This window comes from Schistocerca piceifrons, chromosome 10 (assembly GCF_021461385.2).
Source record: "Schistocerca piceifrons isolate TAMUIC-IGC-003096 chromosome 10, iqSchPice1.1, whole genome shotgun sequence".
Lineage (NCBI taxonomy): Eukaryota > Metazoa > Arthropoda > Insecta > Orthoptera > Acrididae > Schistocerca > Schistocerca piceifrons.
In genome coordinates this window covers 12,470,951-12,485,862 of record NC_060147.1, presented here as the reverse complement: position 1 = coordinate 12,485,862, position 14,912 = coordinate 12,470,951, and the positions used below count along the sequence as shown (strand labels likewise).

General features: G+C 44.6%; 1 protein-coding gene across 1 annotated transcript in view; it reads left to right on the top strand.

The window, feature by feature from the left end:
- Positions 1–333: 333 nt before the first annotated feature.
- Positions 334–14,912, top strand: part of LOC124719115 (uridine phosphorylase 1) — a 404,330-nt gene continuing 389,751 nt past the window's right edge. Inside the window, exon 1 of the mRNA XM_047244809.1 lies at positions 334–615. Within this exon, the coding sequence (XP_047100765.1) occupies positions 560–615 (56 nt within the window). The 5' untranslated portion in view covers positions 334–559. The remainder of the gene's footprint in view (positions 616–14,912) is intronic.

The following is a 14,912-nucleotide window of genomic DNA, read 5'->3' as shown; positions in this document are numbered from 1 at the left end:
CTGAACTAATAGCATGTAAACAAATATTACGGAGCACGATGTGTCTCTTTGGGGAGCGGGGATACGCTTCTTGGGACAGCGGAAGCGGGGAGGTAGTGGCTGCAGCGCCTCTTTCTTTCCTCGATACTCCGCTGGATCGACTTGAAGAACAGAGCGACGAGGCCGAGTGATCGACAGTCGCAAAAATTACGACCTCGACAGCAGCGCTCGTTGCTGCAACAGCAGGAAGCGCGAACAGCGGCGCCTCGCGCTAGCGCCCCTCGCGGCAGACGCCAGAACTACGAGCGCTCGGCCGGCTCCGCGCAGCGCTGACGGATCAGTGGCGACCGGGCGCAGGTGGAACATCGCTGCCCGCTCCCTATTACAGACAGTGCGCGGTGCTGCAGGCGCACACATCCCCGTTTCCTCCCAAGTGCGAAAGGATGCGGCCGGCCCTGCTCTAGGAGACCGCGTCGCGCCTACACCAGTTACCCCGTCGCCTCGACAGCGCGCATCCCGTCTGCACAAGAAATTTCAGTCACCTTTCCCCGTTTGACACCTTTTCCGCCGATTCTCAGCCATGTCGAAGCCGGAGAAGCTGATCATCATGTCGTCCGACGAGGAGGAATTGGACGAGTAAGTACTGCCCCTGGCCACACCTGTTCTCCTGTTTGCCGCCTTGCTTTCAGATCGCAGAGCGTTTCGGAGCTCCCGCCCCCATGGAAACGACGATATCGACCCAGCAGAAACAAGCGGAAATTACTCTGCCTTCGTCCAAACAGGAATATTGATATTTCACAGTGGATCGGATTCCGAAGTCTGAGAAAGAAAAGATATCGTTGCTCCTGTGAGGTGGGCGGGGTTGACGCTTTGTGTGTGTGTGTGTGTGTGTGTGTGTGTGTGTGTGTGTGTGTGCAAATATGTGCCTGCATTTTGAAGTGGCGGACATGTAAAACTCTAACTTAATACCGGCTGAACATCTTTTTTTTTTTTTTTTGTTATATGCTCATCCATTTACCTCAAAATTACACTACTTGCACTTTCAAGCAACCAACGTTTTATGGATTGTGTGTCACATTCTGTTGATTAACAGCTGAGTTCCGTGGTTGTTCAGTTGTTTCTCCCAATCTCACTGGAGGCAGGAAGAGCGATTGAAGTTAAAATCGCGTCGACGACGAAGTCATTAGAGTTGGGCCACAAGTTCGGATAGCGGAGAGAAATCGGTCCCTTTCAAAGCAACCATTGCAGCATTCGCCTTACAAATTTTAGTGAAACCATGGAAAACCTAAAACTAATTGACCGCGCGAGAATTCGAACCGCGGGACCAGTGACTTACCACTGCTCCACATCGCTTGGTTATTGATTTCAAAAAGGAATTACATCCGCTTATAGCGTAAAAAACAAGCTGACTTTATCGACACGTTTCCAAAAGAGTATTTGACGCTTCTTTTCTATGTAGTAAAAAGTCGTAAGCGTACTATGTTTGGCTGAAATTGTTGGAAGCGTTCCAGACTTATTCTTTGCTTTTCACGCTGCCTACTGCCACACCCACTCCCACGAATTAAATGCCGTGGCTTCCCAGCAAACGTAGCCGGAAAACTATAGACTCGGCATGCATTCTTTTTCCTCGATAGTAAGCTATATATGTACTAAGTTGGTTGACATGTTTCGATGGATTTCCCAATTATTGTGTTTCGCTCCGTAACACACCAATGTTCGTTAAAGTACGATTAAATGGGATTGCGGATGAGATTTGTTACCCGATTGAGGATTTCTTGGTATGGGTGATGCAGCATATTTTCTCATATCGAGAATCGTTGACAGAAACGGAAGACACTTTAGTCGTGCCCTAAGGAAGAGTGTTGTCGCCGTTGTTGTTCTTATTAATGACATGGCACTCAATATTAATACTAACAACATACTTTTTCCAAATGATAGTTACCTCTATATATAAAAGGACATGTTCTGACTGATTCAGTGGCCCATCATCGTCCACCCCAAAGTGCTGAGAGAGGAAATTTGAGATTTGGAGAGGGTGTTGATCTTGTTCTGTATGACTTTTCGAAATTCCATCAGTAAGGGGGTGAAATAGGGGATAAAAATTTTTTCGAAAATATGTCGCTATTAAGGCAATTTTGAAGTTCGAACTATGAGATTGGTATTTGCTTATTTGGCCAGAAAACAGAATACGTGTTTCAGTGTCTTTAGAGAAGAAATACGCGTTTCAAAGTTTTTTTTTAAATTCAACCCCAAAGGGAGTGAAATAAACGATAAACAGAACTATGAATGCAGAATCGCTTTTTGGTCAGAAGTGCGTGCGGAAAAGAGCAAGTTCTATGCCCTTAATTAGTGTGAAAAATTTAGAAGCTGCAATTTGTAAATTGAATCAAAGGAATCTATTCGACAGTCACCACGACAAGTCGGCTTTTGTCTGAACTGCATAGAAAAGAAACGGACCTTTAGTGCGGTGATTTTTCAGTATGTTTAAGATATAAAGTAGTAACTGTAAATTTAAGAAAATTAATTATCTTCTGTAAAGAAAACTTATGTTAAAGTGACACGTTCCACAACATTACGAAATGTCGTATTATTATCTATGGAACAAGGATTGATGTATGTATGTATATATAGCTCCAAAACAATTTTTGTTGTACTAATACGCAAACTAATTATTACTGATGACAAAATGGGTGGCATACTTAAATGCTATTCCATGTACGGGAATATCCGTTTGAGATGAGAGAATTCAGTACCATCTGTGAGACTGGCGCTATTAATTACAGAAGCACTTACCCTTTCTTTTTTCACTCGATGTATGAAATTAAATTAAATCCATTGTAACACTTCAATTATGCAAGGAGTGTTAGCCGCGTAAATGATCACTTACTCTTTTACAGTGCACACGAGCAATAGGCATAACAACATACTAATTGGATTAAAGAAAAACAAAAAATGGTATTCACAGACTACACATCAACGGAAGTGAAGCAGCGGACGCTAACCTAATCTATAGAAAAGTACTACTTGAAAAAAGCTACCCAAATATCCAGTCGGTTGGTAACATTTGCACAAAGTGCTCTGTGACATTCCTCAGAGTTTTTATCATTTATTTAACCAATTAGCATTTTGCAACAAGGGTTCATCATCATCATCAACACTGTCTGAGAAGTTGTGTAAAGGTTGGCGATTTGGTCCTGAGACTGCGACACAAGTGAGTCACAACTGGATTCGGTCGACTCATACAAATACCTGCGTGTATCGAGGTCTGTAGGGATATGAGATGGAACAGTCAGCTAGGCTCAACCGCAGGTAAGAGAGGCTCCACAGCCCTCTGCTCGATGGCAGTACACTGTAAAAATGTGGTTGGTCTGCAACCTACGTCACTAACACACCACTCGAGCGTGCCGTCTGACGGTCTTGTTCTCATGCGTGTGGACGCCGTGCCAAAAAATAGGTATGACAAGGGGGGGGGGGGGGTGGAGGTTTGGGTTGGGTTGTTTGGGGGAGGAGACCAGACAGCGAGGTCGTCGGTCGCATCGGGTTAGGGAAGGACGGGGAAGGAAGTCGGCCGTGCCCTTTCAAAGGAACCATCCCGGCATTTGCCTGGAGCGATTTAGGGAAATCACGGAAAACCCGAATCTGCGTCCAGTGTGCTAGCCACTGGTCTAACAAGGAACACTGTATATGTACAAAGGAGGGCACGCCAGGTGGTCAACCTTCGACTCACGGGAAAGTATAGCACACACGTTGAAGATCGTGAATTTTCTCACAAGAGCCTCGAGAAAAAGTGACCACAAAGACAAGATTAGATTAATTCCAGCGCACACAGAGGTATACAGGGCTATTGCAAATGATTGAAGCGATTTCATAACTTCACTGTAGCTCCATTCATTGACATATGGTCACGACACACTACACATACGTAGAAAAACTCATAAAGTTTTGTTCGGCTGAAGCCGCACCTCAGGTTTCTGCCGCCAGAGCGCTCGAGAGCGCAGTGAGACAAAATGGCGACAGGAGCCGAGAAAGCGCATGTCGTGCTTGAAATGCACTCACATCAGTCAGTCATAACAGTGCAACGACACTTCAGGACGAAGTTCAACAAAGATCCACCAACTGCTAACTCCATTCGGCGATGGTATGCGCAGTTTAAAGCTTCTGGATGCCTCTGTAAGGGGAAATCAACGGGTCGGCCTGCAGTGAGCGAAGAAACGGTTGAACGCGTGCGGGCAAGTTTCACGCGTAGCCCGCGGAAGTCGACGAATAAACAAAGCAGGGAGCTAAACGTACCACAGCCGACGGTTTGGAAAATCTTACGGAAAAGGCTAAAGCAGAAGCCTTACCGTTTACAATTGCTACAAGCCCTGACACCCGATGACAAAGTCAAACGCTTTGAATTTTCGGCGCGGTTGCAACAGCTCATGGAAGAGGATGCGTTCAGTGCGAAACTTGTTTTCAGTGATGAAGCAACATTTTTTCTTAATGGTGAAGTGAACAGACACAATGTGCGAATCTGGGCGGTAGAGAATCCTCACGCATTCGTGCAGCAAATTCGCAATTCACCAAAAGTTAACGTGTTTTGTGCAATCTCACGGTTTAAAGTTTACGGCCCCTTTTTCTTCCGCGAAAAAAACGTTACGGGACACGTGTATCTGGACATGCTGGAAAATTGGCTCATGCCACAACTGGAGACCGACAGCGCCGACTTCATCTTTCAACAGGATGGTGCTCCACCGCACTTCCATAATGATGTTCGGCATTTCTTAAACAGGAGATTGGAAAACCGATGGATCGGTCGTGGTGGAGATCATGATCACCAATTCATGTCATGGCCTCTACGCTCTCCCAACTTAACCCCATGCGATTTCTTTCTGTGGGGCTATTTGAAAGATTCAGTGTTTAAACCTCCTCTACCAAGAAACGTCCCAGAACTGCAAGCTCGCATCAACGATGCTTTCGAACTCATTGATGGGGACATGCTGCGCCGAGTGTGGGAGGAACTCGATTATCGGCTTGATGTCTGCCGAATCACTAAAGGGGCACATATCGAACATTTGTGAATGCCTAAAAAAACTTTTTGAGTTTTTGTATGTGTGTGCAAAGCATTGTGAAAATATCTCAAATAATAAAGTTATTGTAGAGCTGTGAAATCGCTTCAATCATTTGTAATAACCCTGTATAAATAGTCGTTCTTCTCGCGCTCCATGCGCGATCGGAGAATGCAGAAAGTTGTACGTAACAGCTCAACCAATGTAGCCTGGGGACAAATCACATCTAATATACACTGTCGGAAAAAATTAATGCACACTTCTAGAGGTTTCCAATGCACTCAAGATTTATTGTAGCAACGGTTCATATGGAGTACGTGGACTACAGTTCAATAGCACAAGCGGTTACGAGGTACCAGGAATCGACACAAGCTGAAACACCCATGTTCGTATGTGGTACAGCTTCAAATGGTTCAAATGGCTCTAAGCACTACGGGACTCAATGTCTGAAATCATCAGTCCCCTAGAACTTAGAACTACTTAAACCTAACTAACCTAAGGACATCACACACATCCATGCCCGAGGCAGGATTCGAACCTGCGACCGTAGCAGCAGCGCGGTTGCGGACTGAAGCTTCTAGAACCGCTCGACCACAGCGGCCGGCCGGTACAGCTTTCATGGGCAGCAGCTTTCATGGGCATGCAGGTATCGACCCTGGCATACCGTCGATCGTGTGCCTGCATTTTGAAGTGGCGGACATCTAAAACTCTAACTTAAAACCGGCTGAACATCTTTTTTTTTTGTTATATGCTCATCCATTTACTGCAAAATTACACTACTTGCACTTTCAAGCGACCAACGTGAAGAACACTGTCCTGGAATACGTTACGCCACGCCTCTTCGACCTTTTCAGGTAGTTCTGCAAGACTTGTCGCGCGAGTCAGATGTCGATCTCGTCTCATCATATCCCACACGTGCCCGATTGGGGACGAGTCTGAAGATGGTGACGGCGAGGGAAGTTTCTGCGGGTCCTGAAGAGCACGTCGAGTTTCAGGGGCAGTGTGTGGACGAGCATTGTCCAGCTGGACAGGGAGTTGTTGAATCTGACTATAGCTTCACAGTACACGTATTCCTCATCAAGTGTGTTCTAAATAATACGCTAAAGTTCAAACCGAACAATAGTCTACGTAATTACACGAGAAGAAAAAATGATATTCATGATTATAGATTAAGGCTGTTTTAGCACAAAAAAGGGTGCACAATACTGTAACGAAAATTTCTGATCACCTATTTCCATTTTAGTTTACATTCCATGTTCCACAGGAACGTATTCACGAGCAAGCCTCATTGGTCATGGAACGAGTAAGTACATGAAGTTATAACAAAATAAGAATAATAGTGATGTAAAATATCCGACAAACAGAAAGGGAAAATTTGAAAAGAAATTGAGAAAGGTTCTCTGTAACATCTCCTCCTGTTCAGTACAAGAATTACAATTATTATCATGTGTGAAAGATAGTGCGTAGGAGTTACTAACTCAGACCTGTATATTAAAAAACAAAGTTAAAAGTTCAGCATGTAGCCACATTTCGAAATTAATCTGAGATGCGAATGTTAAATGACAACTACGCATTCTGTATTACTATTTATCGTGCAAATGGTCCATGGACCATGAAATTAATGAACCAAATTAACCTCTGGTAAAAGGCGTTCCAAAGCAACCCAAAGCTGTTCTATATGATTCAGGTCAGGACTCTCTGCAGGCCAGTCCGTTACAGTGATACTTGAAAAATGAGACAGCATTGGTCGTATATTTTTTACTATTGCAAAATCGATTTTCTGTCACTGAGTGACCATCTTCAGTGCTATATTGTATAACTTAAATTGGGATGCACTGTTGTCACAACAGTGCATCCCAATTTAAGTTATACAATATAGCACTGAAGATGGCCACTCAGTGACAGAAAATCGATTTTGCAATAGTAAAAAATATACGACCAATGCTGTCTCTTTTTTCAAGTATACCTGTTATCTGGTCGTAGTGCACAAGACAACATGGAGTCGCCAATCAATACATTACAGTGATGTTATCGTGTAACCACTTCCCTACAGGTCGTGCATTATGAACAGGTGCTCGATCGTGGTGAAAGACAAAGTCGCCATCCCCGAATTGCTCTTCAACAGTGGGAAGAGCGGAGGTGCTTAAAACATCAATGTAGGCATGTGCTGTGATAGTGCCACGCAAAACAACAAGGGGTGCAAGCCCCCTCCACGAAAAACACGAACACACCATAACACCACCCGCCTCCGAGTTTTACTGTTGGCACTACACACGCTGGCAGATGAAGTTCACCGGGCATTCCCCATACCCACACCCTGCCATCGGATCGCAACATTGTGTACCGTGATTCGTTACTCCACGCAACGTTTTTCCACTGCTCAATCGTCCAGTGTTTACGCTCCTTACACCAAGCGAGGCGTCGTTCGGCATTTACCGGCGTGATGTGTGGCTTATGAGCAGCCGCTCGACCATGAAATCCAAGTTTTCTCACCTCCCGCCTGACTGTCATAGTACCTGCGGTGGATCCTGATGGAGTTTGGAATTCCTTTGTGATGGTCTGGATAGATGTCTGCCTATTACACATTACAACGTTTCCACTTCAATATCGCATCTGAGTGGAGCTATGGATGTTTATGAGTGTGGGAATCTCGCGTACAGACGTATGACACAAGTGATACCCAATCACCTGACCACGTTCGAAGTTTGTGAGTTTAGTGGAGCGCCCCATTCTGCTCTCTCACGATGTCTAGTGACTACTGAGGTCGCTTATATGGAGTACCTGGCAGTAGGTGGCAGCACAATGCACCAAATATGAAAAACGTATGTTTTTGGGGGTGTCCGGATACTTTTGATCTTGTAGTGTACTTGCGACTAGATACAAGATTTCCTTGCATATAGAATCTAGCACGCACTCTTAATGGAACACGACAGATGTAAAATTAATTCCCAGGAATACCCCAAGGAAGTGTGGAGAACCGTTTCTGTTTATGGTGCATATAAATGATCTAGTAAAAAGCGTCGGAAGATGTTTAACGCTGTTCGCAGATGACGAGGTTGTCTACAACGAAGTAGCAAAGCCAGAAGACAGTGACGATTTGCGGAAGGACCTACAGAGGATTGATGAATGGTGCAGGCTCTTGCGTTTGTCGCTAAACGTAAATAAACGCAACATAACAAGCGCACAAAGGAAAAGAAATCCACTACTGTACAACTACACTATTGACGACAAACCACTGGGAACAGTATCTATCATAAAATGTCTAGGAGGATCTATTCGAATCGACCTTAACTGGAATGATCATATAAAACTGCAGGAAAAGCAGATACCAAACTGAGGTTCGCACGAAGAGTCTTAAAAAAAATGTATTTCATCCACCATAGGGGCTTATAAGGCATTTGCTATAGCGATTATTGAATATTGTTCATCAATTTGAGACCCTTACCAGAGAGGAGAGATAGGATCGTGTAGAAGGCGAGAGAGCGTTACAGAGACGCCCAACGAACTCCGGTGGCGGACATATCAGGAGACGTGTTGTGCACCACGGAGAGGTTTGCTATTCAAATTTCCAGAGAGTCCTTTCCGGGAAGTGTCGTACAACATATTACTTAATCCCACATACGCCTCACGAAATGATCACTACGGGAGAATTTGAGAAATTAGAGCTCATGCACTGTTTTTTTCAACAGCCATTCTTCCCAGTTTGATAGGACCGCTGATGTTCTCTGTGTACGGTACATAAATTCTTTGGCGGACAGAGTCACCAGCAATTTACGGTTGTTGGCTCATGACACTGCCGTGTACGAGAAATCGTCGTCGTTGAGCGATGTTCTAAATGAAGAAAAATGTAAGTTAGTGCGAATGAGTAGGAAAAACAATCATGTAACGTTGCAGTACAGCGGTAGTGGTGCGCTGTTTGAGCCAGTCACATCGATTAAATATCCGGGCGTAACGTTGTAAAGCGATGTGAAATAGAACGAGCACGTCAGGTTGGTTGTAGGGAAGGTGAATTCTCCACTTCCGTTCATTGGGAGAATTTTGGGAAAGTGTAGACAACATATAGGACACTAGTGCGACCCATTCCTGAGTATTATTCGAGAGTTTGGGATCCGCACCAGGTCGGAGTAACGGAAGAAATTGAAGCGATTAAGAGGCGTGCTGTGACTGGTACGTTCGATAGGTTCGAAGAACACGCGAGTAGTACAGCCATGTTTCAGAACTTAAATGGCAATTGGCGTAGGGAAGGCGACTACCTTTACGCATAACACAACTGGGAAAATTTGAGAGAACCGGTACCTGACTGCAGAACGATCCTACTGCCGCTGACGTACATTTCGCGTAAGGACTACGAAATAAGATGCGAGAAGTAGGGGCAGTCGCTTTTCCCTCGCTCTGTTTGTGAGTGGAACACAAAAGAGAATGACTAGTAGAGGTGCGTGGTACCCCCCGCCATGGGTTTGTTAGAATGTGTGTAGTTGCAGATCACATAGTGGAACCAGAAGTACACTCCGCCACACAGCGTCAGGTGGCGTGCGCAGTATGGATGTAGATGTTTTAGCTACAATCCAACCTTCCACATTCTACACATTGTTGCTTCCAAGCAGTATGGATGTAGATGCTTTAGCTACAATCCAACCTTCCACATTCTATGCGTTGTTGCTTCCAAGCAGTATGGATGTACATGCTTTAGCTACAATCCAACCTCTCACATTCTACGCATTGTTGCTTCCAAGCAGTGTGGATGTAGATGCTTTAGCTACAATCCAACCTTCCACATTCTATGCATTGTTGCTTCCAAGCAGTATGGGTGTAGATGCTTTAGCTACAATCCAACCTTCCACATTCTACGCATTGTTGCTTCCAAGCAGTATGGATGTGCATGCTTTAGCTACAATCCAACCTCTCACATTCTACGCACTGTTGCTTCCAAGCAGTGTGGATGTAGATGCTTTAGCTACAATCCAACCTTCCACATTCTACGCATTGTTGCTTCCAAGCAGTATGGATGTACATGCTTTAGCTACAATCTAACCTCTCACATTCTACGCATTGTTGCTTCCAAGCAGTATGGATGTAGATGCTTTAGCTACAATCCAACCTTCCACATTCTATGCGTTGTTGCTTCCAAGCAGTATGGATGTACATGCTTTAGCTACAATCCAACCTCTCACATTCTACGCATTGTTGCTTCCAAGCAGTGTGGATGTAGATGCTTTAGCTACAATCCCACATTCTACGCATTGTTGCTTCCAAGCAGTATGGATGTACATGCTTTAGCTACAATCCAACCTCTCACATTCTACGCATTGTTGCTTCCAAGCAGTGCGGATGTAGATGCTTTAGCTACAATCCAACCTTCCACATTCTACGCATTGTTGCTTCCAAGCAGTATGGATGTACAAGCTTTAGCTACAATCTAACCTCTCACATTCTACGCATTGTTGCTTCCAAGCAGTATGGATGTAGATGCTTTAGCTACAATCCAACCTTCCACATTCTATGCATTGTTGCTTCCAAGCAGTATGGATGTACATGCTTTAGCTACAATCCAACCTCTCACATTCTACGCATTGTTGCTTCCAAGCAGTGTGGATGTAGATGCTTTAGCTACAATCCAACCTTCCACATTCTACGCATTGTTGCTTCCAAGCAGTATGGATGTAGATGCTTGAGCTACAATCCAACCTCTCACATTCTACGCATTGTTGCTTCCAAGCAGTATGGATGTAGATGCTTTAGCTACAATCCAACCTTCCACGTTCTACGCGTTGTTCCTTCCAAGCAGTATGGATGTAGAAGCAGTTAATTCCATAAATTATCTGGGAGTACGCATCAGGAGTGATCTGAAATGGAATGATCATGTAAAGTTGATCGTCGGTAAAGCAGATGCCAGACTGAGATTCATTGGAAGAATCCTAAGGAAATGCAATCCGAAAACAAATGAAGTAGGTTACAGTACACTTGTTCGCCCACTGCTTCAATACTGCTCAGCAGTGTGGGATCCGTACCATATAGGGTCGATAGAAGAGATAGAGAAGATCCAACGGAGAGCAGCGCGCTTCGTTACAGCATCATTTAGTGATCGCGAAAGCGTTACGGAGATGATAGATAAACTCCAGTGGAAGACTCTGCAGGAGAGACGCTTAGTAGCTCGGTACGGGCTTTTGTTGAAGTTTCGAGAACATACGTTCGCCGAGGAGTCAAGCAGTATATTGCTCCCTCCTACGTATATCTCGCGAAGAGACCATGAGGATAAAATCAGAGAGATTAGAGCACACACAGAGGCATACCGACAATCCTTCTTTCCACGAACAATACGAGACTGGAATGGGAGAACCGATAGAGGTACTCAAGGTACCTTCCGCCACACACCGTCAGGTGGCTTGCGGAGTATGGATGTAGATGTAGATGCTTTACTTACAATCTAAACTTCCACATTCTAAGCATTATTACTTCCAAATGCAGTGGTGAGCAAAAAACATTTTGGGTATCTACTTAATATCTCGTTGGAAGGCATTACAGCAGCTATTATGGGTAGCTTGGATTCAACAAATAAATAGTGGATTTGTGGCAGTGTGTGGCACAGATATCTACGCACAGTTCACTCAATAGCCTGGTTTGTGAATGCGGAACTGGCGCACGATGGAGTTTCGGATGTCTTCCATAGGGTACAGACCAGGCGAATTTGGTGGTCAAGACAACAACGTGAGTTAGATGTAATGTTCCTCGAACCAGTGTATCACGATTCTGGCCTTGGGACATGGAGAGTTATCCTGCTGGAAGGTACGCTCACAGTCAGCACTCAAGCATGAAGGAATGCACTTCGTATGCAATAATTTTCATGCAGTCGAAAGCTGCAATGACGCCTTCGATTACCATCTCAGGTAGTAAACCCAGGTGAATGTCCCCCATAGCGTAATATCCTCCCCCCCCCCCCCCGCCCCCTCACCGTCCGCACCGGTCAGTATCTAACAGCTGTTCGCCTGGATATCGGCGTATCCGGACACGATAAACACTGTTGCTGATACCCCATTATCGTCGCTGTGTGACGAAGGCAGTGAAACAGCATGGCCGGCCGGGGTGGCAGAGCGGTTCTAGGCGCTACAGTGTGGAACCGCGCGACCGCTATGGTCGCAGGTTCGAATCCTGCTTCGGGCATAGATGTGTGTGATGTCCTTAGGTTAGTTAGGTTTAAGTAGTTCTAAGTTCTAGGGGACTGATGACCTCTGAAGTTAAGTCCCATAGAGCTGAGAGCCATTTGAACCATTTGAAACAGCATGAAGGGAAAAAACTGGGATGTTTGCGAGTAGAACTTCCGCACCGAGGGTAGCGTTCGAAGAATTAGATAGATCATCCCCCATCCCGCGAATCGACAGTTTCGACGATTTTTGCCTGCTATCGATGTCGAAACAGCCGAGATATCAAACAATGTGACATAAATATCAGTATCTTTCAGTTTTTTACACCACAAAGCGACTGTAGATGTCAGTATGTGACAGTTTCGAAATTCGTTATCCATTGCTGAGAAAAAGAGCTCCTTAAACGCGGACACACGGTCGGTCGGATATTTGATTTTTTCCTTTACTTGTACTGTGGCACCTTGTTTCTTGTCGAATTGCATGTGTCAACGGGGAGTGCACTATAGGTTTTGGTGTGTGAGTTTGTGTCAGAATATGTGACATAATGAAATTAAAAGATACGGCCGCAAAGGGGCCGTGACATATATTTCAACTTGATATGTCCAACCGTTCGTGTGAAAAATGGTTCTGTCGGACAGACAGACGACAAAGTGATCCTGCAATGGTTCAGTTCTCACCGACCAAGGTAGAGAACTGTACGAAGAGTACTCGGTCCAGCTTCCTTAATACGCAGTCCCTTAATATCTCAAGGACGTGACACGTGTCACTCTAAAGCCTGTAAGATATCCACGAATTTGCTACAAGGTCCCGCGACAGCCGTATATCTGTCCAGCCGTTGTGATAAGCGCCTGCTACCTTATCACATGCTCTTTTTTGAGCATACGTTGACTGAATCTGTTGTGTTTCTCCTGTCTGGTTACCACATAGGCAATTACTGTACGGACAATGTGTCTTCCGTTGTGTAGCCAGGATACAGTTACATTAGTGTACAAAAATACAGTGGAAATAGTTTTTTTAATGATTCTGCTAAAGTGCACTACATCTATTACCGAAAGCGCATACGAGACTAAGTTCCTTTCAGAGTACGCTGACAAACTATCCCCATACGTAGCAGTCATATACAACCGTTCGCTCGACCAATGATCCGTACAGAAAACTTGCACAGGTCACATCAACACTCAAGAAAGCAAGTAATAGTAATCCAATGAGTCATAGACCTATATCACTAACGTCGATCTGCAGTAGGATTTTGGAACATACTGTGTTCGAACATTATCAATTACTTCGAAGAAAACGAACTGTTGACAACCAGTCAGCACGGTTTTAGAAAATATCTATCTTATTAAATACAACTAGCTCTTTATTCGCAAGAAGTAGTGACTGCAGGGGATTTCACATCGATTCTCTGTTTTTGTTTTTCCAGAAAGCTGTCGATACCCTTCCTCACAAGCGAATTCTTGTGAAATTGCGTGCCTTCGGAGTATCGCTTCAGTTGGGCGACTGGATTTCCTGTCAAAGAAGTCACAGTTCGTAGTAACTGACGGAAAGTCGTCCAGTAAAACGAAAGTGATTTCTGGCGTCCCCGAAGGACCTGTTGCAGGGATCCTGCTGTGCCTAATCTGCATAAACCATTTAGGAGACAATTTGAGCAGCCCTCTTAAATTGTTTGCAGGTGGTGCTGTCATATGCTGCCTCTTAAAGTCAACAGAAGATTCAGACCAATTGGAAAATGTTTTAGCTATCTCATGGTACGAAAAGTGGCATTGCATTGCATTGCATTGCGAGGTCATCCACACAAGTACTAAAACGAATCCGCTTAACTTCGGTTACACGACAAATCACAAACATCCAAAGGCTTTCACATCAACTAAATACCTGGGATTACAATTACGAATAACTTAAAGTGGAGCAATCACATAGGTAATGGTGTGGAGAAAGTGAACGAAAAACTGCGATTTAGTCGCAGAACACTTAGGAGACGCAGCAGGTCTACTAGAGAGACTGCCCACACTAGCCCGCTATGCTCAGTCGGATCCTTACGAGACTGCACTGGAGAAAGACATCGAAAAAGTCCAAAGAAGGGCAGCTCGTCCTGTAATCCTAGATTTCCGGAAGGCTTTTGACACTGTTTACCACACAAGCGGCTTGTAGTAAATTTGTGTGCTTATTAAATATCATCTCACTTATGTGACCGGATTCGTGATTTCCTGTCAGAGGGGTCACAGTTCGTACTAATTGATGGAAAGGCACTGAATAAAACAGAAGTGATTTGTGCCGTTCCCGCAGGCCGAAGCGGCTGTGCGGTTAAAGGCGCTGCAGTCTGGAACCGCAAGACCGCTACGGTCGCAGGTTCGAATCTGCCTCGGGCATGGATGTTTGTGATGTCCTTAGGTTAGTTAGGTTTAACTAGTTCCAAGTTCTAGGGGACTAATGACCTCAGCAGTTGAGTCCCATAGTGCTCAGAGCCATTTGAACCATTTTGTGCCGTTCCCCAAGGTAGTGTCATACGCCCTCTGCTGTATCTTATCTATATAGACGATTTACGAGACAATCTGAGCAGCCGTCTTAGGTTGTTTGTAGACAATGCTGTCGTTTATCTTCTAGTAAAGTCATCAGAAGATCAAAACAAATTGCAAAACGAGTTAGTATTGTGTGAAAACTGTCAATTGACGATAAGTAATAAAAAGTGTGAGGTGATTCGCATGAGTGGTACAAGGAATCAGTTAAACTTCGGTTACACGATAAA